The sequence below is a fragment of the Marmota monax genome, unplaced genomic scaffold (assembly GCF_021218885.2).
Source record: "Marmota monax isolate L192 unplaced genomic scaffold, Marmota_monax_Labrador192_F-V1.1 WCK01_AAM20220418_F8-fsc00071, whole genome shotgun sequence".
In the NCBI taxonomy this organism is placed as follows: domain Eukaryota; kingdom Metazoa; phylum Chordata; class Mammalia; order Rodentia; family Sciuridae; genus Marmota; species Marmota monax.
In genome coordinates, this window is record NW_026695217.1 from 6,403,566 (window position 1) to 6,427,029 (window position 23,464).

At 37.0% G+C, this 23,464-nt stretch overlaps 1 protein-coding gene and 1 long non-coding RNA gene across 6 annotated transcripts in view; both read left to right on the forward strand.

Annotated features, from left to right (window-relative positions):
* Arid4b (AT-rich interaction domain 4B) overlaps positions 1-23,464 on the forward strand; it is a 143,428-nt gene that overhangs the window by 10,908 nt on the left and 109,056 nt on the right. For 4 of the 5 annotated variants that reach the window (XR_006849190.2, XM_046432017.2, XM_046432019.2 and 1 more), the window contains exon 3: positions 10,331-10,448. The exons of the other annotated variant lie outside the window; for it this stretch is intronic. Coding sequence is in view for 3 of the 4 variants with exons in the window: in XM_046432017.2 (XP_046287973.1) it covers positions 10,386-10,448 (63 nt within the window). In the remaining variant the exon portion in view is untranslated. The remainder of the gene's footprint in view (positions 1-10,330; positions 10,449-23,464) is intronic. 5 annotated transcript variants of the gene reach the window in all.
* LOC124084683 (uncharacterized) lies at positions 10,457-16,985 on the forward strand. The gene is made up of 2 exons (XR_009225656.1): positions 10,457-10,896; positions 14,212-16,985. It is a non-coding gene; the product is annotated as an uncharacterized LOC124084683 (long non-coding RNA).

The window sequence follows — 23,464 nt, forward strand, 5'->3', positions numbered from 1 at the left end:
TAATTCCTAAAAAGAATCTGATTTTTTAAAATTATAATTAACCTTTGATTTCATGGAAGCATAAAATCATTAAAAGGTTACTCTGGAAATCTGGAAGCATAGTTTTTAGCATAGTGGCTCTTATTTATTTATTTAATAGCACATCTCAATTTCTTTTGTTTTTTAAGTTTTTTTTTCTTTAGTTATAGGTGGACACAATGTCTTTATTTTGCTTTATGTGGTGCTGAGGATTGAACCCAGTGCCTCACGCATGCTAGGTGAGCGCTCTGCCTCTGAGCCACAACCCTAGCCTGTAGCTTTTATTTATGAAATTATCATGAAAATTAGAATATATCTACTTTTAGATGTACTCAGCAATTAAAGATAAGTATAAAATTGGGCATTACCTTGAGTTGTGACAGTGTCTTTCCGGCTTGATGTTAGTATTATTAGTAAGGTAGTAGAGGGTCTACTTCTCTGGGCCATTAAACAATTTTTTTTTTTTTTAAATTTAACTTTTTTTTTTTTTAATTTATTCATTTATTCATTTACTTATTAATGTGATGCTAAGGATCAAACCCAGGGCCTCACCTGTGCTAGGCAGATGCTCTAAGACTGAGCTGCAACCCCAGCCCCTGGGCCATTAATATTGATTTGTAAGAAAGGAAATCTTACGGAGCATAGTCTATATATCATTTTTAAGTAGCAAATTTTAGCTGACATCATTAAAAGAAAAATAGTTCTTGCTATACCTGGTGATTCTCACCTGTAATCCCAGTGGCTCTGGAGGCCGAGATAGGAGGATCATGAGTTCAAAGCCAGCCTCAGTAACATAGTGAGGCCCTAAGCAACTCAGCAAGACCCTGTCTCTAAGAAAAAAAGAAAAAACAAAAAATGGCTAGGGATGTAGTTCAATGGTTAAGAAAAGCGCCTGTTGGTTCAATCCCCAGTTTAAAAAAAAACACAAACAAACCAAAAAACAAAACCACGAGAGAGAGAAATAATTCTGTATATAGCTTTAAACTATTAAAACATATCAGATTGCAGCCTTCTAATTTGACATTTTCTTCTCTTTTTGTGGTTCTAGAAGTCAAACCCAGGGCCTTGTACATACGAAGGAAAGCACTCTACTAAGGTGTTTCCTAGCCCCCCACTTTTAAAAAATATACTAATATATTTTTAGCTGTAGATGGATACAGTACCTTTACTTATTTTTAAATGGTGCTGAGGATTGAATCCAGTGCCTCATATGTCCTGGATAAGCTTTCTACCACGAGCTACAACCCATCCCCCAGCCCCAGATTTGATAGTTTGATTGGAGGGCATAATTTTTTTTTTAAGAGAGAGAGAGAGAATTTTTAATATTTATTTTTTTTTAGTTTTCGGCGGACATAACATCTTTGTTTTGTATGTGCTGAAGATCGAACCCTGGCCGCACGCATGCCAGGCGCTACCTCTTGAGCCACATCCCCAGCCCCCTCCCTTTTTTTTTGGTACCAAGGATTGAACTCAGGGGCACTTAACTACTGAGCCATATCACCAGCCCTTTTTTATATTTTATTTAGAGACAGGCTCTCACTGAATTGCGTGGTGCTTTGCTAAATTGCTGAAGTTTGCTTTGAACTTGCAATCCTCCTGCCTCAGCCTCCCGAGCTGCTGGGATTAAAGGCATGTGCCACCTTGCCTAGCTGAAGAGTTTTTAATTTTGACCTCCTGCTTACCTAGTTTGTGCATTTTTCTTCGACTTTCTAAGAAGGCTAGTGTTCTCTAAAATGAGGAATGGTTGTAGTACTTAAAGGGGCTGTTGAGATTGACTAAATGTAATAACAGGATTTACTCTATAATGAGTTTTAATAAATTGTAGCCATTATTGTTAGTTCTATAGAAAGAATGTGCAAATATTTGTGAATTTAAATAAGCATTCTGGGTGACATAATGACTCTAGTCTGCGGGTGTGTGTTTTGTGTGTAGGGATGTGTTTTACTGAGGATTAAACCTAGGGTCTTCTGCATGTAGGCTAGTGCTTTACCAGTGAGCTACTATCCCAGCCCCTGCCCCACTTTAATTCCAAGACAGGGTCTCCTTAAATTGTCCAGATAGGACTCAAATTTTTGATCATCTTGCCTCAGACTTGCTGCCCTAAAATAGCTAGATTACAGGTATGCACCATCAACTGAGAGAAGACTCTAATCCTTATTTATTTTAGAAGTTTGAGGAAATAGTTGTAATTTTGTGATTAAGGATAAAACCTGTTATTTTTTGTTTGAAATCCTGAAAAAATGTTTAGAAGGTGAAAAGCATCCAATTTTTGTTTTTTCGATCCTTATCAGTGTGGAAACTTTTCTTAGTAAATGTAGTACTTACCTTTCCTTCTGGTTTGCTGCCATTTTATCCAGAATGGTATTCTTTTACTATTCTTTAAGGGAAAAGTAAATTGTACTTCTCAACCTACAGGGTTGTTTACTGGATTAGGTGAGAGAGGTTTTTTATTTTTTAAATTTCCTGGGTAAACATCCATCACTACTCTTGCTTATGTAGGGCAGAAATGCTTTGTGACTCTTCATCAGATCACTGTTCTGATGTGGCAGTTAGTCACCGAAAACCATCCGGGTGGAACAGGCAAAAGCTGGGGCCCTGTCAAGCTAATATACTGGAGAGGAGTAAAAGGAAAGCTGAACAGTCCTGAAAGTGGAGGAGCCACTACTACTATCATAGTTTAAAGGAGAGGCAGCTTTCCTTATACATATTTGGAAGGTTTTAAAAATTCAGCTTTTTATATTTTCAATTTTATGTTGATAAGGATAGATCATCAAAAGTCTTTTGTCCCCCCACCCCCACCCCATAGCCCTGGGGATAAAAACTTGAGTCTTGTGCATGTTCGGGAAGTATTCTACCTCCATTTTTCTTTCTTTCTTTTTTTAAATCTAATTTCTGGGCTGGGGTTGTGGCTTAGCAGTAGAGTGCTCACCTAGCGTGTGTGAGGCCCTGGGTTCGACCCTCAGCACCACATAAAAATAAACAAACAAAATAAAGGTATTGTGCCCAACTACAACTAAAAAAATCTGAATTTCTTTTCTTTTTTTTTTTTTTTTAAATACTTTTAGTTACAGATGACACAATACCTTTATTTTATATTTATATGGTGCTGAGGAACCAACCCAGTGCCTCACACATCTAGGCAAGTGCTCTACCACTGAGCTACAGCCCCAGCCCCTAATCTGAATTTCTTGCTGAAAGTAGTGGTGCTTTTTTAATTTTCCTTTTGATATCATCTCTTGCTGTGTTTCACAGGCTGAACTTGAACTCCTGGACTCCTGTGATCCTCCTGATTCAGCTTCCTGAATAGGATTTTGTTTTCCCCCCTAAGAAAGGCAAATCAAAGAATTTTTGACACTTAGTAATTCACCTGTTTGCCCTGCCCCGACTTGGAGAAATATTTTTCTAAATTAGTTCTATTCTTTACAAATTTAAGCTTTTATTGTAAGAATAAAAGTTTGCTGTAAATATTTAAAAATTACAATATAGTTTACAGTGAACAGTAAAAGTGTTACTTTCTCCCAGTCTCACTTCCTCTGGGGAACTTGATTCAAGATTGTGATATATTTTTCTATTCCTTTTTTCTTTCTTAGTATTCTTATTTGGTTTTGTAAAAATGGATTTATACTATAATTATTATGTCTTTTAAACCTTTGTAGCAGTATAAACAGATGTATGTCATTGTTTCTGGGTTGAGCAAGATTTTATTTGCATTGGAGGTGTTGTTTTTCTCTAACACCAAATGATTTATATAGATCACCACAATGGTTCTTTAAGTTTTGGTAGGTAAGTCTCTGGAGGCCTCACTAAGAGGAGTGTTTAACATTTGGTAGGTATATTGTAAGTATTCTTAACTCTTCTGAATGTCTCATACTACTAGTTGGCATTCTACCAATACCTGTAACACCTACAAAGCCTCTTGTAGCCATATATGTGATTTTTGCAGCTGCTGTTAATGCCTCTAATTGCATGTGATTGGTTCTAAAAAGGTAACCTTGAGGACTAGTGAAAGAGTCACCCTCTGCTGGATGGCTGCTTCTCAAGGAGCTCAGACTCTCTTGGGATCCATACTAGTATTCATTGAAAGGTTAATGTTGGAACAGACCACTGTAGACAAGTGACCTCAGCAGATGCTCAGGGTCAGAATTAACAGTTTATAAATGATTCTTTTTTTTTTTTTTTAAATCATTTCTGTTTTATTTTTTGTTCTGGGATTTGAACATATGTAAACATGCCAGTCATGTGCTCTGCCACTGAGCTACATTCTTATTCTGTATAAGGGATTCTTTAACACTAAGCTGTTTAATCAGTTATTTCTTATAACATCCCTTTGAGGCAGGTCAGCAACATTCATCCCCCCACCCCCTTTTGAGAGGTTTCCATATTTACACATTTATTTGGGTTTAGAGAGACAACACAGATAAAATTCCCCTTTGTATGGTTGAAGAATCAGATGCAAAACTGTTCAGTGATTTGCCCATAGGCACACATTAAACTGATCACAGAGCCTGCACTCCAGTTAGTACACTGATCCATGCTGCCTAGTTGTTGCTGTTTAGTGTTCTTTTGATAGCTTTATTGAACAGTGAGTATAGTTTAGAATCTTTTTGTCTACTTTCTTTATAGGAAGAAAATACTTATAAAGATAGAATTTATTGATACCATGGTATTAAGCATTTTAAATACATTTACTGTGTTCTCTTAAAAATTAGAAGAAATCATATGAAAACATATTAAACTATGGTGGGAAAACATTCACTAGTTTGAAAATTAGTATTGTAAATCAGGAAAACAGGGTAAGGCTTTGAAGACTTCATACTTTGAAATAGGAAAAAAAATGAATCCTCATATTTTCAAAAATGGATCTTCAGGTTGCATTGCCACAGGTTGAGTTGAAATACTCTGTGTCCTATGTAGCTAGAAAGAGATCTTTCAAAGGTCATTTTGGCCCTCTGGAGTTAGACCCCAACTTTTTTGCCAAGTGACAATACAAAAAGTTTATTTAGCCTTAAAAGACATTACATTTAGGATGACTTCTCTTAACAAGTTCATTTTGGGGCTGGGGTTGTGGCTCAGCGGTAGAGCACTTGCCAGCATGTGTGAGGCCCTGGGTTTGATCCTCAGCACCACAAATAAATAAATAAGTAAATAAATAAATAAAGCATACCTGTTTTGTTTTTTTTTTTTTTCTGGAAAGTCTAAACTTCTCATTTAAAAAAAAAAGACTTCATGGAATTTTTCATTCTTGTTTGGTGCTGGGAAAATTGATGTAATATTTTAAAAGCATGTGAAGTTTTAAATTCAGGATTAATTGCTAAAATTTGTTAAGAGTCAAGAAATTGTTATGTAAGAGTATTTTTTTAAAATATGCTTTTAGTTGTCAATGGATCTTTATTTTTTAATTTAATTATATGTGGTGCTGAGAGTTGAACCCAGTGCCTTACACATGCTAAGCAAGCGTTCTACCACCAAGTCACAATCCCAGCCCCATGCCTGTTGAATTTTGAAGCAAACAATGGGACAGAAGTTTTTATAAGCATATATTACTAAATTTTACTTTTGACTATTTCACAAAATCATTTAGTAAATTTACTTTGCAGATTGGGCTGTATTTTATTTATTTATTTATTTATTTATGTTTATTTTTTAGTTGTAGTTAGACACAATATCTTTGTTTTATTTATTTATATGTGGTGCTGAGGATTGAACCCAGGGCCTCACACGTGCTAGGTGAGTGCTCTACCGCTGAGCCACAACCCCAGCCCCATGGGCTGTATTTTATATTGTTGCTGTATCAAATTATTACAAATTTAGTTGGCTATTAAAATAACACAGACATTTTTTTTTTTTAAAACAGTTCTGGAGGTCAGAAATCCTACATGGGTCTTATTAGGCATTTTCCTTCCGAATTCAGGCTCCAAGGGAGAAGAATTTCCTTGCTTTTTCCAGCAGAGGTTAAGAACCTGAGTACTTTCTCTTTTCTCTCTTTTCCCTTACTTATTGTTTGGGTACTGCCAAACCCCAGGGATGCTCTACCACTGAGTCACATCCCCAGCCCTTTTTCTTTTTATTTTGAGACAGGGTCTTGCTAAGTTGCCTTAGGCTGCCCTTGAACTTTAAGATACTCCTACCTCAGGTTCCCCAATAAAAAAATTCCTTTTCTCCTGGTCTCTATCTTCAGTGCCAGCAACCTAATATCTCTCTGACTCTGACTATGCTTCTCAGGCTACCTCTTTCGTGAATAAGGATCCTTGTGATTATATTGGACCCAACAAGATAACCCAGAGTAATTGTTCCATTTCAAAATTAGTTGATAGGCAATGTTAATTCAATCTGCAATGGAAAGTCTTTCCTTGATAGGTAATATAATATTTTCACATATTTTGGGATTTAGGATGCAGTCATTTTTTTCTTTTTTTTGTGGGGGGTGGGTGTGGTACTGTGGATTGAACTCAGGGCACTGGACCGCTGAGCCACATCCCCACACAGCCCTATTTTGTATTTTATTTAGAGACAGAGTCTCACTGAATTGCTTAGTGCCTTGCTTTTCCTGAGGCTGGCTTTGAACTTGAGATCCTCCTGGCCTCAGCCTCTAGAGCGACTGGGATTATAGGTATGTGCCACCACACTTGGCTTCATTTGACCCTTCTAAAGTAAATTTTGTTTTCAGAATTTATTCTTTCTAGACTTTGCACAGTGCTGAAAAATAGATGAGTAGCTTAACTCTTAATTTGTTCTATGATTTTTTTTCTAAGGGGCAGAAGAAATTTATTTTTATTATTCTATATATCTTTCATTTTACATCAGCATTCATGATTTTTAATAATCAACAGCAAATTAAAATTGTGGCCCTTGAATTTACACACTTTCAAAATAAAGGATTTAAAAAATATTATAAGGGCTGGGGTTGTGGCTCAGAGGTAGAACATTTGTCTAGCATGTGTGAGGCACTGGGTTCAATTCTCAGCACCACATAAAAATAAAATAAAGAGATTGTGTCCACCTAAAACTAAAAAAATAAATATTTAAAAAATATTATAACAAGTTAGTATTGAAGGAAAATATTTAAATCACATGTATGCAAGTTTTTTTTTTATGAAAGAGAAGGATTCACCTAAACTATAAAGAACTATACAATAAATTATCAAATTGGATCTTAACAACAACCCACAAAAATCTATTTGAAATTCATTCATTTGAACATTAATTCATTCATTCAATATATTATTGGGCAATTTACTATAGGCATGGAATTACATCGGAGACTCAAGGGAAAATTAGAAAGCAAAAAACAAGTGTAGCAAGTTAATGGAAGTGTACACAGTTCAAGATATCACTGCTTTCAAAAAATAAAAAAGAAGTGTTACATGGAACAGAAGTAAAATTGTTTAAGTACTCAGAAGCAACTGGTTTGCTATATTCAGCATTTAAAACTCTTACTGGAGTGTTGTGTTCAGTCTAGGGCTCCAAACTACACACAGATAGGAAATCATGGAGACTTTTCACAGAAGAACCACAGACAATTAAAGGATTAAAAAGTAATGTTTATGAGAAAAGGCTACAGAAAAGGGATTAGTTAGCCTGCAAAAGAGGATAGAATGGTGGCTTAATGTTGACTTTAAAATAAGCAAGGGTTCTAAAGATACTGGCTTACTATTCTCTCCCTCAGCTGAGAAAAGAAAAATAAGGAAATGGTTTGAAGCTACATCATCAAGTCAGACACAAGTAAAAAGTGAGGGTTGTTAGATGTTGGTATAAAGTCATGGCATTTCTTCTCAAGGAGCTTGGTCTTTAAAACTAAGATTGATTTTCGTCTACTTAAATGACTTCCCAAATCCCCTTCATCCTTCTGGTTCTTTCTCTGGAGAAAGGATTCCTTGACCTGGTTTAGCAATCCATTCCTAAGCCCAATAGCTTTCAAGGTCAGGAAGCTCTGTAGTATAATTCATCTAATATAGTTTCAGAGGTCTTAGTTCAGAGAAGGCTGGTTTCCAATCTTCGGGGCTCCAGGTAAAGCTGAACATCATGGCGGAAGAGTGTGGCAGAGGGAAGCAGCTCACAGGGTGATCAAAAAGCAGAGAGAGATGAGATGTTCTATGATTTGAATCTTAGTCTAAAAGATAAAACTCATTTTTAAGCTATAGGCTTTTGTACTTACTATGATTATTGTTAAAAGGATTGCTATAGAAAATAATTAACGGGGCACTAATTGCATTCTTTATTTTTTATTTTTAATTTTTAGTTGTAGATGGACACAATATCTTTATTTATTTATTTTTACGTGGTGCTGAGGATCAAACCTAGGGCCTCACATGTGGGAGGCAAGTGCTTTACCACTGAGCTACAACCCCAGTCCAAATGCATTTTTAAGTTAATTTGCTTAGGATTATATTGTGTGTTTCTGGATAGTGTTTTTGGAGGTAATGTTGTCATCTCTTATTCTTTCTTTGGGCATGTTAACTCAGGTCTTTCAAACTCTTAAAACCTTTCTTCTGTGAGGCAAGCACATGTGAAGGAGTACAAGGTGAAGGAGAGTAGATCTATACATCTCCACAGTAAAAGGAGTAGGTGGCAGAAATGGCTGTCAAAAAACCCTGAAGGAAAATTTAGAGACAGGCTTATACCATATTATTCCTACTTCCATGTTGACAAACAAAACATTTATATGTTAGCATTCTCTTTTTTTTTTGCCATACGATTTATTTTTTATTTTTTTTTAGTCATACATGACAGCAGAATGTATTTTGACATATAATACATACATGGAATGTACATACGTCAATCATAATGTCTGTTCTATTCTGCTGTCCTTCCTTTCCCCCCTACTCCTCCCTATATGTTAGCATTCTCTAGCTCATATTGTAGATGTTCTAGATGGAAGCAGTTGTCAGCTAATTCTGTCTTATTAGAAACTTAGGCAAGTAATTGAGATTTTTCTCAATTCTCTGGTTTGAAAAAATCTTTCTAGATTGCCTTATGGTGTATTCCTTTGCAAATATAACTGATATTTAAATATGATTTAAGTTAGAATGTGTCTGAAGATCGAGTTGTAACCAGAGATTTGATTCTTGTGGCATGACAGGATTCTGTGATTCTGGGATATCTTTCCTGTTTCTGATCCTTCTCTGTCCTATCATTACACATTTGGGCTTATTTCTAGCATGGGCCCTACAGTTCTCTAAAAACAGGAAGTAAGTATTCAATTGACACTTATTTTAATGTGTGCATCAGAATAAAATGAATTTCATAAAGTTTCTTGTGCCCTGAGTTGTAAATTCTTGCTCTCAAATTTTGTTTTTCATATGTGAAGTATTTGGTACTGTGTGCCTAGAATGTAGATTTGTGGATGATTTGAGTTTGATAGTACTTTTGGTATTATATTCAAATTTTTACTTGTTAAAAATTAAAATACCTATTCCTTATTTTCATGGAGGTGATAGATTCAAGTACCGTTTTTAGTTGTCAAACTTCATCAGAAGTGTATTAGAATTAGAAGTAAAAGAGGTGGCTGGGGCTGGGGCTCAGTGGCAGAGCTCTTGCGTAGCATGCATGGGGTGCTGGGTTCAATCCTCAGCACCACATAAGAATAAACAAATAAAATAAAGGCATTCTGTCCATCCACAACTACCAAAAAAAGTTAAAAAAAAAAAATAGAAGTGAAAGAATGTGTTTCAGGATGTGTTATTATATTTACCTCATTACTCTTATGATAGATAATACAGTACAGTGGCTCAGCTTCTTAGCTAGTTACTTTGCCTTAGGCATTTTATTTCTTTAAGTCTTACTTTCAGCATGTAAGAAATATGAATAAGGAGAAGTGGCGTGCCGGGCGAGCGGGCGGCCAGGCGGACAGCGGCCTGTCGCTCTCAGCGGCTGGTGGGCCTAAGCACCGCGCCTAGCGTGGCGGGTTCCCTGCCTCCCTGCATGGTAGACTGTGGCACCGGGTATTGCCATCAGAGAGTCAGCAAAGGTGGTTGACCAAGCCCAAAGGAGAGTGTTGAGGGGCGTTGATGACCTTGACTTTTTCATAGGAGATGAAGCCATCCATAAGCCTACCTATGCTACAAAGTGGCCAATTCGACATGGAATCATTGAAGACTGGGACCTTATGGAAAGGTTCATGGAACAAGTGGTTTTTAAATACCTTAGAGCTGAACCTGAGGACCATTATTTTTTAATGACAGAACCTCCACTGAATACACCAGAAAATAGAGACTATCTTGCAGAAATTAGGTTTGAATCATTTAATGTACCAGGACTCTACATTGCAGTTCAGGCAGTGCTGGCATTAGCAGCCTCTTGGACATCTCGACAGGTTGGCGAGCGGACCCTGACAGGGATTGTCATTGACAGTGGAGACGGAGTCACCCATGTTATCCCAGTGGCAGAAGGATATGTCATTGGAAGCTGCATCAAGCACGTCCCGATTGCAGGTAGAGATATTACTTATTTCTTTCAACAGCTGCTAAGGGAGCGGGAGGTGGGAATCCCTCCTGAGCAGTCACTGGAGACAGCAAAAGCCATTAAGGAGAAATACTGTTACATTTGCCCTGATATAGTCAAGGAGTTTGCTAAGTATGATGTGGATTCCCGGAAGTGGATCAAACAATACACGGGTATCAACGCAATCAACCAGAAGAAGTTTGTTATAGTTGTTGGGTATGAGAGGTTCCTGGGACCTGAAGTATTCTTTCACCCAGAGTTTGCCAACCCAGACTTCATGGAGTCCATCTCAGATGTTGTTGACTCGGATGTTGTTGATGAAGTAATACAGAACTGTCCCGTTGATGTCCGTCGCCCGCTGTATAAGAATGTCGTGTTTCAGGAGGCTCGACAATGTTCAGGGATTTTGGACGTCTGCTAAGAGCCACAGCTGAGTCGGTATGGCCCCTGGCATTTTGCCAACAGTATTGGTTGACAGGCGAGGCATTACTATCCGCCTCGGCCACTACTTTGGAGTTCTCACGCTACTTTGGAGTTCTGTGGGGATTCCTGGAGAGTTCCCATTGGTTGGGGAAGTGCAGGAGGAGGGATTTCCGGAGGGGATATTTCTGGTTGCTGGTTCCTGGAGGAGCCGCGTGGCAGATTTCCCAGGAGCGCGTGTGAAGTGTGCTGGTAGAGTTCAGAAATAAAGTTTGTTCCTGCTTCAGTGGCTCGTGATTTGTGCCCAGCCAGACTGCGGCATTTGGCGGCCTGTTCAGGGAACGCCTGAAGCTCCGGGGTAAGTGAAATTGCTCGCCCATAAGGGAAGGAGAGAGAATGGGTGACCATTTCAGAAAACAATGTGTTCTTGTTTTGATTGGTTTTGCTTTTGTTTCAAGCTGCCTATCCCTAGAACATTCTCAGGCAAACTGGGAAAAATGGTTGGCTCAAGGTTTGAAGTTGTTCGCCCCTGAGGAAGAGATAGAAATAGACCACAAATGCACATGTCAAGAAAATAGGAAAATTGATACAACGATTTTTTGTTACGTTTTTGTTTCATTCTGTTTGGGTTTTGTTTTGTGTTATCTTATTGGATTGCGTTATCTTTATAGTAGATTAGAAATTAGTAAAAAACAAACCAAAAGAGTGTTAAGTAAATTGTTAGAGGTTCAGACCATGGAGAAAGACATTGTAGATCAAGTAAAAGAGAAGGTCTCTCGAGCTAGTCAGATAGAGGAAGAAAATTTAAAGGAAAAAAGCTTAGAGGAGAAACAGCTATTAGGGAAAAAGCTACAACAGGAGGCTGCTACTAACACCGTTCTATCACCAGAGGGTGTAATTCAACCAACAGCTCCACCTATGGAGACAGCTGAGTGGCCCCCAACCACGTAGTTGATAGATGGGATCCTGAGATAGTACCTCAAAGATTAGCATGCCCTGTACTTGAGCAGGCAGGAGGGCAGCGAATTCACTGTGCTTTAGATTTCAAAACAGTAAAGCAGTTAAAGGAGGCTGTAACAACCTATGGTCTTCAAGCACCCTTCACTGTAAGCATGGTCGAATCCATTACCAACTTGGACATGACGCCAGCAGATTGGGCTAGCATGTGTAAATCTGTGCTAAATGGAGGACAATATTTGTTATGGAAGGTTGCCAATAAGGAATTTTGCATGGAGACGGCTAGGCGAAATGCAGCAGCCGGTTACCCTCAAAGAAATCTAGATATGTTGTTAGGGAAAGGACCTTATGAGGGTCAACAGCAACAAATTGAATATGATCCTGCTATATATGCACAAATTGCTGCAGACGCAGTTAGGGCATGGAAGACTTTGCAAGGACATGGAGATTTACAAGGTCAGTTATCTAAGGTAATACAGGGAGCTAATGAACCTTATGCTGAATTTGTAGGTAGGCTTATTCAAAGAGCTACCAGAGTTTTTGGGGATACAGAGCAAGCAATGCCATTAATTAAACAGCTAGCCTTTGAGCAAGCAAACAGATGGTGCAAGGAGGCCATTAGACCATGGAAACATGGAGAGTAGATCAACTCAAATCACTTAACGACTTACAAAAGTTATTAGGAGACATAAATTGGATAAGGCCTTATCTAGGCATACCAACAGGAGAGTTGGGACCTTTATTTGATATCCTAAAAGGTCCATCAGATCCAAATTCACCCCACATGTTAACGCCTGAAGCAAGAAAGGCATTAAAAATTATTGAAGAATATATGGAAAATATGCATTTGGATAGAATTGATGTAAGTTTGCCTTTATTATTTATTATACTACCAACAAAAAATATTCCTACTGTAGTATTTTGGCAAGAAGGTCTATTATTGTGGATACATTTATCTTATTCTTCTAACACTATTCTTACTAGGTATCCTGAGGCTGTAGGACAATTAATACTCAAAGGAATAAAAGCAGCAAAGGGAGTGTTTGGAATTTCTCCCAATAAAATTATTATTCCATATACTATGGATCAAATTGCTGAGTTAGCTAATGAGTTAAATACTTGGGCAGTAATCATGTGTAAATCTAATGTTTCATTTGATAATCACTTACCATCTAATCCTTTGTTGTCTTTTGGTCTTTGTATCCTGTAGTTTTTCCAAAAATGACAAGAAAAACCCCTATCATGAATGCTCCAAATGTATTCACTGATGGGTCAAATAATGGTACAGCAGCAGTAGTTACCCCGATCAAACTTTTACATTTTTATTACCCAAACAATCAGCTCAAAAGGTAGAGCTTAATGCAGTATTACAAGCTTTTGTGATGTTTAAAGATACTGTATTTAATTTATTTTCTGATAGTCAGTATATAGTTATTGCTATAGTATCCCTTGAAGATGCTGGTAGGATTTCCGCTTCCTCTACTGTTTTCCACTATACAAAGTTTAATCTGGGACAGAAAAGATCCATTCTTTATAGGACATATCAGAGCACATACAGGATTGCCTGGAGCCCTTAGATTGGGCAATGATTTAGCAGATAAAACTACACATGACATACATATTTTCTCTGCACTAGAAGAAGCTACAAATTTTCATAAAAGGTTCCATGTCAATGCTAATACTTTACAAAAGCGTTTTAAAATAACTAAGGAACAAGCTAGACAAATAATAAAACAATGTCAAAATTGTGTGACCTTTTTACCACAAGTTAACCTTGGAGTCAATCCTAGAGGACTGATACCTAACCATATTTGACAGATGGACGTCACACACTTGCCAGAATTTGGAAAGTTAAAATATTTGCATGTTACAGTTGATACTTCTTCCGGATTTTTGATGGGCTCCCTTCATTCCGGAGAAAAAACTAAAGATATTATAGCTCATTGCTTACAAAATTTTGCCACTGTGGGCGTTCCAAAACAGTTAAAAACAGATAATGGTCCTGGCTATACCTCTACCTCTCTTAAACAATTTTGCTCATCATTTGGCATTACTCATATAACAGGAATCCCATACAATCCCCAGGGACAAGGCATAGTTGAAAGAGCTCATCAAACTATTAAAATGTACTTATTAAAGCAAAAAGAGGGAATTGGAAAGGGGTATATATCCCCCAAAGATAAACTTAAAATAACCCTTTTTACTCTAAACTTTTAAAATTTGGATTCCTCAGGGCTTAGTGCTGCGGAAAGGCATATGTGTCCAAAAAATGTACATAAGCCTAAGGTACTTTGGAAGGATATTCTAACAGGACAATGGAAAGGTCCTGACCCAGTGATTGTCTGGAGTCGGAGTTCTGTTTGTGTGTTTCCACAGGGAGAACAGCAGCCGATTTGGATTCAAGAGAGATTAACCAAAGTGATTTCTACAGACCAAAAAGAAGATGATTTGACTCAAATCCATAACAGCTGATATCCAGAGCTCCAGCTTGGCTATTCTTACATCTGCGACAGTGATTAACCAGGATGCTTTTTTCAATATCTATTTTATTATTGCCTTTTCCCACATCATAAAGTTCTATTTTATTTTTTGATCTCATACAGACCTAGGTTAATGTTTTTCTGATCAGTTTTACTTTTTGACTGTGGAGTTTTTAAACATTGCAATGGAGATTTCACCTGTGTAAAGCTACAAGGCTTTTATTATTGTCTTATGTGTTGTATGTTTGTGTGCACACTTGTGTTTTGTGTTGTATGTCTGTGTGTGTGTATGTCCATATATCATATATAAGGAGCACTCATGAAAAAATGGATCCGAATTTATTTTTATTCATGTGATTTTAATGGTTTAATTTAAATTGGGTAAACAGCTGTTGAGGATTGTTTTAATATGTGAACAAATAAGGAGGTTAACAGATCTGTTTGTTTACTTTCACCTTTCCTTTTCATTATATTTAATAATTCTGTTCAGGATAATGTAAATTGTTCAGAAAATTGTTTTTTTAGTACCTGTTGGAATGTTACATAATTTTTTTTTTAGCATCATTGCCAGAATTCCTTTCTTCATCCCATTGCTGGTGAAGACAAAGATAAAACCAAACTACAGCTTCTTCGATAGTTATCACAACAAACTGTATAAACTGATGCATGAATGAATAATAACTCAACAAGTAATGCTCAATCAAGGAATCGATTTACTTTGGGAGGAAATGGACATATTCATAGATTTCTCTGCTTTGAACCGCTTGCAGAACTTGCCTGGACTATGTATCACTTGTATACATTGTGAACTATCTGTTGGTGCAGCGAATTGTGGTAATGCTGGAGTATCTTTGCTGGTGGTGTCACCGGTGGTACAATTTTTCAAAGGAGCCATCAATTGGCTTAGTGTCATGGCATTTCTGTATCCTCCTCCCTTCTGCTAGTGATGGTCTAAAATTTGGGGACCAGCAGAGGTGAGGCAAAGAACCTCACCCCCCCAGTGGCACCAAGGCCAAATTTGGGGGTCAACAGAGGTGAGGCAAAGAACCTCACCCCCCCACTGGTACAAAGGCCTTTCCACAAGTATGGCTGTGTGCTGGACCGGTAGTCAGTGACGGGTATGATCCAATTGCAGTGGTACCAACCTAAGACAGGAGGCTGACGCCTAGAGGTCAGCTCATCCGATGACGGGTAAGGACCATATGTTGTATTGGACAACCTAACAGGCACGGTCCCTAAGCTACATTGCTTGTTGTTTAATTAAACAGAATGGGGGCGATGCTGAGAGCCACAGCCGAGTCGGTATGGCCCCTGGCATTTTGCCAACAGTGTTGGTTGACAGGCGAGGCATTACTCTCTGCCTCAGCTGCGACTTTGGAGTTCTTGCATTACTTTGGAGTTCTTGTGGGGATTCCCGGGGATTCCTGGAGTGTTCCCATTGGTTGGGGAAGTGCAGGAGGAGGGATTTCTGGAGGGGATATTTCTGGTTGCTGGTTCATGGAGGAGTCACTTGGCGGTCGGCAGATTTCCCAGGAGCGTGTGTGAAGTGTGCTGGTAGAGTTCAGAAATAAAGTTTGTTCCTGCTTCAGTGGCTCGTGATTTGTGCTCAGCCAGACTGTGGCAGACGTCGACTGCAGAGAGATTTAAAAAGAGTGGTGGATGCCAGATTAAAATTTAGCGAAGAGCTCAGCGGCGGCAGAATAAAGCCCAAGCCCGTGGAGATGCAGGTGATAACACATCACATGCAGCGCTACGCTGTGTGGTTTGGAGGCTGGATGCTGGCCTCCACGCCTGATTTCTTTCAGGTCTGTCACACCAAGAAGGACTATGAGGAGTACGGCTCCAGCATCTGCCGCCACAACCCCGTCTTCGGAGTCATGTCTAGGTGTCTGCCTTGAAGTCACATTCCATAGTGTCATGTTGGGAACGAGTGTCCTCAGAGCCCAGAGAAGACTGCAGCTCCTGTACAGGCGACGCTTAGTGTGGGGTCCCGCCGCGAGCTGGCAGTGCCCAGTGTACGAGGCACCGTGCTGTCTTCACGAAGCCATTCTTGACGTGCTGGCGGCGATCTGCCCTTCTGCCTCTCTCCCTCTCTGCCCCCCCCATCTGAGCTTCTAGTCAACAAATACAATTCTGAAGGAATTCAAATGCAACTTTAAAAATTATTAGAGAAAAAAATGGTGTGAAATAGTCCCCCCCTGGAAATATCGTGGGGACGTAAACACTGATCCTCCCAGCTTATTTTTTTAAATAAAACTTTATAAACTTGAAATACAAATCGATGTTTATATTTCCTATCATTTTGTATTTTATGGTATTTGGTACAACTGGCTGGTACTAAGCACGAGTAGATATTGATGTCATGGAGTGCTGTAATAAAGTTTTTAATTATGGGGCATGTTCCGATATGTTTATAGGCAAACAGAATAAAGGGAAGACTTTTTGCCACATGTTTAGTAGAAAATGATACACTTTCCTGGGGTGATGTGAAGTCTGAACACTAAACAGTGTTGTGTGAGAGTCATCATGGGTACTGTGTCTGTTAGTTGTTTTGTTTGAGCTTTCTGGAATTGTTTTATAGAAGATGATGGTTCGATGTTGGTGAGTGTTGGATGAAATGCTACCTTGCACCTTGTAATAAAAGCTGTTAGAATCTTTATAAATAAAAAATATGAATAATAATAAGTACTTTGCATGATTATAAATTTAAATAAGATGATAAATGCAAAATAATTTTTGCCATATTTGGTTTAAAGCTGCCCCAAAATGATAACCTGTAAGATGATGTAGGGTGAGGGGAAGATCACTTTAGTAGATGATGTAGGGTGAGGGGAAGATCACTTTAGTAGTTAGCAATTGTTGATAGTGTAAAATATATATTTTGTATGCTCAGTGTGCATTGTATTTTAATAAAATAGAGTGCTTATTGCTGTGCATATACTTATTGGAAGTTAGGCTCATATTCCTTTTGCTTTTAGAACTAGTAGAAAATACCTGTTTGGGGGACAGTGTTTTTAGATGTTATAAAATTCAGGAATATAAATTTTGGTCAGATAGTAGAGCATTGGTGGTGGTTAAGAATAAAAACTTTCAAATCAAACTTTGAATTTTTATTCTAGTACCAATACTTGCTTCCTTGTACTTTTTCTTGTCTCTGATGCTTAATTTTAAATTGTTTCTGAAATGAGAATAATGAAAAATCCTGTCTTCTACTTTGGAAGAGTTGAATGAGATAATCCATTTAAAGTATTTAGCATAGTGTCTAACAGGTAACAGCTGATCAACAGCTCTTAGTTATTGTTATTAATAATGATAAATAGGAGAATGGGTTAGTAGAGGGTAGGTATTTAGGTGCTAGAGAATATTGTTTGAAGCATTGTTATCAATAGTAATAAATGGGAGCCAATAGCAATTTTAAGTGTTCTAGCCTTGTAGTAATAAGAAACTGGTGATATTCATTATAATAACTTTAAAATTAATCCAGTATATCTAAAACATTCTCATTTCAACATGGTAATCAGTATCTTTTATTTTATTTATCTTTCTTGTACTGAGATTGAATTTAGGGGAGTTCTACAGTTCAGTTGTATGCCAGATTAAACAAAACAAAACAAAACAAAAAACCCAACTTTTATTGTGAGACAGGGTCTTTCTAAGTTTCTGAGGTTAACCTTGTGTTTGTGATTGTCTTGCTTCAGCCTTCCAATAGGCTAGGTTTCTAGGCATTCCTACTGTTTGTGGTGAAGATTTGGTTTTCATTCAGCCTCTTTCATTAAGTTGTGTATTTAGAATTTAGAATTTTACTTTGAAAAGTGTATATTTAGAATTAGCTAGCTGGATTCCAGTTTTGTTGGCAGAATCCAATGTGTCAGTCAGGAGCTGGTGGAACGTATGCTTTTTTCTCACATTTAGACCAGACAAAGGTGTTGACATTGGCCATGTATGCTTTTTTCTCACATTTAGACCAGACAAAGGTGTTGACATTGGCCATGTTAATGTTAGAGTTTTTTCTTAGCCTGTTTTATGTGATGGTCGATGGCCTTGACATCCGCAATGAAACAAGTGTGGTGTTGTCTTCTGTCTTCTTCATAGCTGACTCAGTGGTCAGGGGAAAATTGATTGTGGCATAGTAGTCCATAGTGCCTATGGGGAACTCTTTCAAGGTCTGCCTCTGTAGCTCCGGTATCTTGGACCACCAGAAGGAAGGTTGATATGTGATCTTTTTTCTTGTGGCTGTAGATACCTTTTAGCCTGGCTGGCTGGCTGGCTAGCTTGCTTGCTTCCTTCCTTCCTTGCACCTTCCTTCCTTCCTTCTCGCTTTCCTTCCCTCCCTCCATCCTTCTTTTCCTCCCTCCTTCCCTTGGATTGAACTCTGGGACAATAAAAACCGCAGAACCACATCCAAAGCCCTGTTTTGTATTTTATTTAGAAATAGTGTCTCAAGAGTTGTTTAGCACTTCACTTTTGCTGAAGCTGGCTTTGAACTCATGATCCTCCTGCCTCGGCTTCCCCAGCTGCTAGGATTATAGGCATGTTCAGCCACACCTGGGCCCAGCCTGGCTTTCTTGGTCTTCAAAGTCTTTACTTTGACTTTGGCTTTGGTGGTTTCCTTCTTTGCTTACTGTGCTTTCTTGATGAATAGAGCTATTTAACTTTTTATATTTGTATCTTGTGTTTAAAATCTTGGTTCCTAACGATAATAACATTATATTTCATAAATGTTTTGAAATAATACCAGTCTTATTAGTAATAAGACCTAACAAGTGGAACTTAACATTCTGTGTTATATGTATTTATATTCTTCTGATGTCTATTCCTCTAGGAATGTAAGGTCAATATTTATTTCAAATAAATATTGAAATGATATTTCTCATTGTACTTATACCACCAGCTTAGTAAAATAGGACATATATGAAATTTTGGTTTTTACTTTTAATTTTTTTTTCTTTCTTTCTTGCAGTACTAGGAGTTGAATTGAGAACCTTACATGTGCTAGGCTAGCACTCTACCACTGAATTATATCCCCAGTGCCAGTTTAAAATTATTTTTATTGTTTGGTTAATCACAATAGTGGAATTCATTATGCCATATTGGTTTTTAGTGTTTTTATATAAAGTATTTACATGATTTCAAAATGGTTAGGTTATTTTAAAAAATAATATTATCATCTTATTCTGTCAGTAACTAAAAAAAAAAATAAAGTTTTATTTTACCATATTTTAGGATTTTAAATGTTTTACTGGGTTTTGAACATACAGCATGTCATTTACAGTGCAGATGGTCTATCATTATATAAAAGTTGAGATTGTAGTATTTGCAGATAATGAATTTTTTATAATCCCTTTTCATTAGTTAATAAAATGTTTTTTTTTAAATTGTAGATGGAAACAATACCTTTATTTTATTTTTTATATGGGGCGGAGGCTCAAACCCATTGTCTCACACATGCTAGGCAAGCACGCTACCACTGAGCCACAACCCCAGCCCCTAATAAGATATTTTGCAGGTTAATATTACTGAAATTATGACATAGAGTTAAACTTTCAGATTATGTTGCTCAAATTTGCCAGAGTAGGAATTTATCTGTGGAGGAGAAAGGAATCTTTTCCTAAAAGTCGGTTGTATGCTACAATAATCTCCCATATCTGCAGTTTCAATTTCCATGGTTTCAGATAGCTGCAGTCAACCCTCATCTGAAATTCCTAGGTTCAGGAATTGAACCTAGGGGTGCTTTACCTCTCAGCTATATCCCCAACCCTTTTTTATATTTTATTTAGAGACAAGGTCTTGCTGAATTCCTTAGGGCCTTGCTAAGTTGCTGAGGCTGGCTTTGAACTTGCAATCCTCCTGCTATATCCTTAAATAACATTAAAGCATATTGTCATAATTGCTGTCTTTTATTATTAGTTATTATTATCTCTTACTGTGCCTAATTAAAAAATATTTATATATATATATATATATATATATAGTACTGGTGATTAAACTGAGGGTCATGTGCCACTGTCCAGCTTCATCTGAAAATATTAAGTGGAAAGTTTCACTTAATTCATAAGTTTTAAATAACATTACAGCATATTGTCATAATTGCTGTCTTTTATTATTAGTTATTATTATCTTACTGTGCCTAATTTAAAAAAATATATATTTATATATGTTTTTAATACTGGTGATTAAACTGAGGGGCATTTAACAACTGAGCTATATCCCTAGTCCTTTCTATTTTTTATTTTGCGACAGTCTCACTAAATTGCTGGGGGTCTTGGTAAGTTGCTCAGGCAATTTCAAATACCCCAGTTGCTTGTTTATACGTATGCTCTACCACATCTGATTCTAAGTTTTATAAATTAAACTATATTGTAGGTTGAGGAAATGACAGTATATATACGGTTTGATATTACTGAGAGTTCCATGCATTGAACCAAAGTCTTGAAATGTATCACCCAAGCATAAGAATTGTGCCAACTGATTGGCACGATTGTTAATGCTTCTTAGGAATCATTTGGACAGACCTTTAACAATGTGTTAAAAATGATTTTTTTTCTAACAGTATAGAAAATTTTTAATTTCTATTTTGTGGACATATTTGATTATTTCAGTTGTTTATTATTTGCTGTTGTGAGACTGAGTGCAATATTACTAGATATTACTAATGCCTAATGCCTGCCACAAGATGAGCGATCAATAAAATTGAGTTCTGATCTTTGTGGATCCTAGATGTGCTGCTCTTTAGGTTTTGGAAGAGGGTAGTATAGTTATACAAGTATATTGTGGAATCTTGGAAGAGTTATGTGTTCTTTTCAGTGTACAACCTTCCCTTGGAGCTTTCTTCCTATTTACTTCTACTTCACCTTTTCTCTTTTGTAAGTTATGTCCAGAAGACTCATTTGCAGTTATCTGCACACCACTTCGGTGTCTGCTTTGTATTTGTTCTGTTTCTGTTACCTAAAAATAGATTAGAAATTTATCCTGTTAATCATAATCTGAAAAGTGAATCTTCAAGTTTTATGTTATGTCCTGGATGAGTCCACTTTGCCCAATCTTAAATTGGGTCATATGATGATAAAAATTATTGGTGCATTTTCCATGTCACTGTAGAAATAATTTATGGAAAACATGGAATTTCCAAGAGCCTTTTTAAGTTTATAAATCAGTAACATTGAAATTGAACATTTTAAACTGGAACTGTTCCCAGAATATTCAGAATATAACATTTTTATAGGCACATGCAACACTTCAAAAAAGCAGATTGTTGGGGAGCATGATCAGGATGACAGCAAAATTATATCAAATGTAATTTATAATGAAATAAGGAAGTAGACAGCTTATATTAGAGGGTATATTCATATTGTTTAAGTTTAATGTTTTGAATGAGTAAAACATATGGCAGAAACCTTATAAAAATACATATACAAGGAATATATGTATTTTTGTATAGGAATATATATATTTCATCCCACCCTTTCCTCTCCATTTGTTGAGTTTTTCTTCTTTTATTTTTTAATATTTATTTTTTAGTTTTAAGTAGACATCTTCATTTTTTATTTTAATGTGGATGCAGAGTATCGAACCCAGTGTCTCATGTGTGCTAGGCGAGCACCATAACACTGAGTTCCAGCTCAAGTTTCCCTTCTTTATGCATATATCTTACTATTATTTATCTCTTATATATCGATTCAAAGTTACTTGCAAATAGAAAAACAAACACAAATTTGCTTCTTATTTCCATCTTTTTTGACCTTTGGCTTTTAAATCATGCATACATTTCTGTACTTCTTAATTTTTTGTCATTCAACACATCAGGGGGAAATTTTTCTTCTTTAAAAAAAAAAACACTTGGAATTGAATCCAGGGGTGCTTTACAGTTGAGGTGTACCCCCAGTTCTCTTATTTTTATTTAGAGATAGGGTCTTGCTACATTGCTGAGGGTCTCCCTAAGTTGTGGGGCTAGCCTAAACTTGTGATTCTCCTATCTCAGACTCCCGAGTTGCTGGAATTATAGGTGTGTGCCACCACATGAGGCTTTGGAGAATTTTCTTCATCACTATGCAGAGAATGCTATTATTTGTATATTCTTGTAAACAACTTTATTGAGGGATAACTTGCACACTAAAACAGTAAACCATTTTAAGTGTGATTGTATATACAACTGTGGTTGTATATCATGACCACAATCCAGGTTTAGAACGTTCCTCTTTCCCCTGAAAAGTTCCCTTCTGCTCATCCACGGTCAGCCTCACTCCCAGGTCTCATTATTTATTTATTTATTTATTTTGGGTGGTGGGGGTGGCAATGGGTACTGGGGATTGAACTCAAGGGTACCTGACCACTGAACCACATTCTCAGCCCCATTTATTTATTTATTTATTTATTTATTTTAGAGACAGGGGCTCACTGAGTTGCTTAGCGCCTTTTGCTGAGGCTGGCTTTGAACTCTAAATTCTCCTTTCAGCCTCTGAGTTGCTGAGATTACAGGTGTGCACCACTGTGCCTGGATGCTCATTTGCTTTTGCAATTCTACACCAGTATATTTTATGGATGTAACATAATTTATTTAACCATTCTCCTGTTTTTGGATATTTAGTTGTTTTTTGACTTTTATAACCAGTTCTGAAATGAGGTAACTTCGTATGTATGCAAGAGTGTCTCTAGGATTAACTCCGGAAAGTATACTTACTGGTTAAAGGGAATAGGCATTCTTTTATTTTGATGATCATTGACATATTTTCCTCATGTAGATTAAACAGGTAATTTTAAATATATATTGGCGAAAATATGTTTTCTTGGTAGATCCTTGAATATTTGGGAAAAGGAGACTACTGGAAGAATATCCTGAGTAAGTGACAGTAGCTAAGTTGATGAAGAACATAGGAAGGGAGAAGGTGAAGGGAGACAACATTTATTTTTATGTAATTTTTTTTATTTGTGATTTTATAAAAACTAATTCATGTACTAACTTATGGGAAAAAGAGACTTAAATTATTTGAGACCAGGAATTCATATGAGAGTGGGACTTGTTTTGTTAGGCTTATTTAATAATTTTAGTGAAAATAGCAGCTGCCAGTAGAATCACTAGGTGGAAAATAAAGATGTCAACAGAAGTAGTTTATGAATTTTCTGATAATTAGACATTAATTTGCATAATGTGA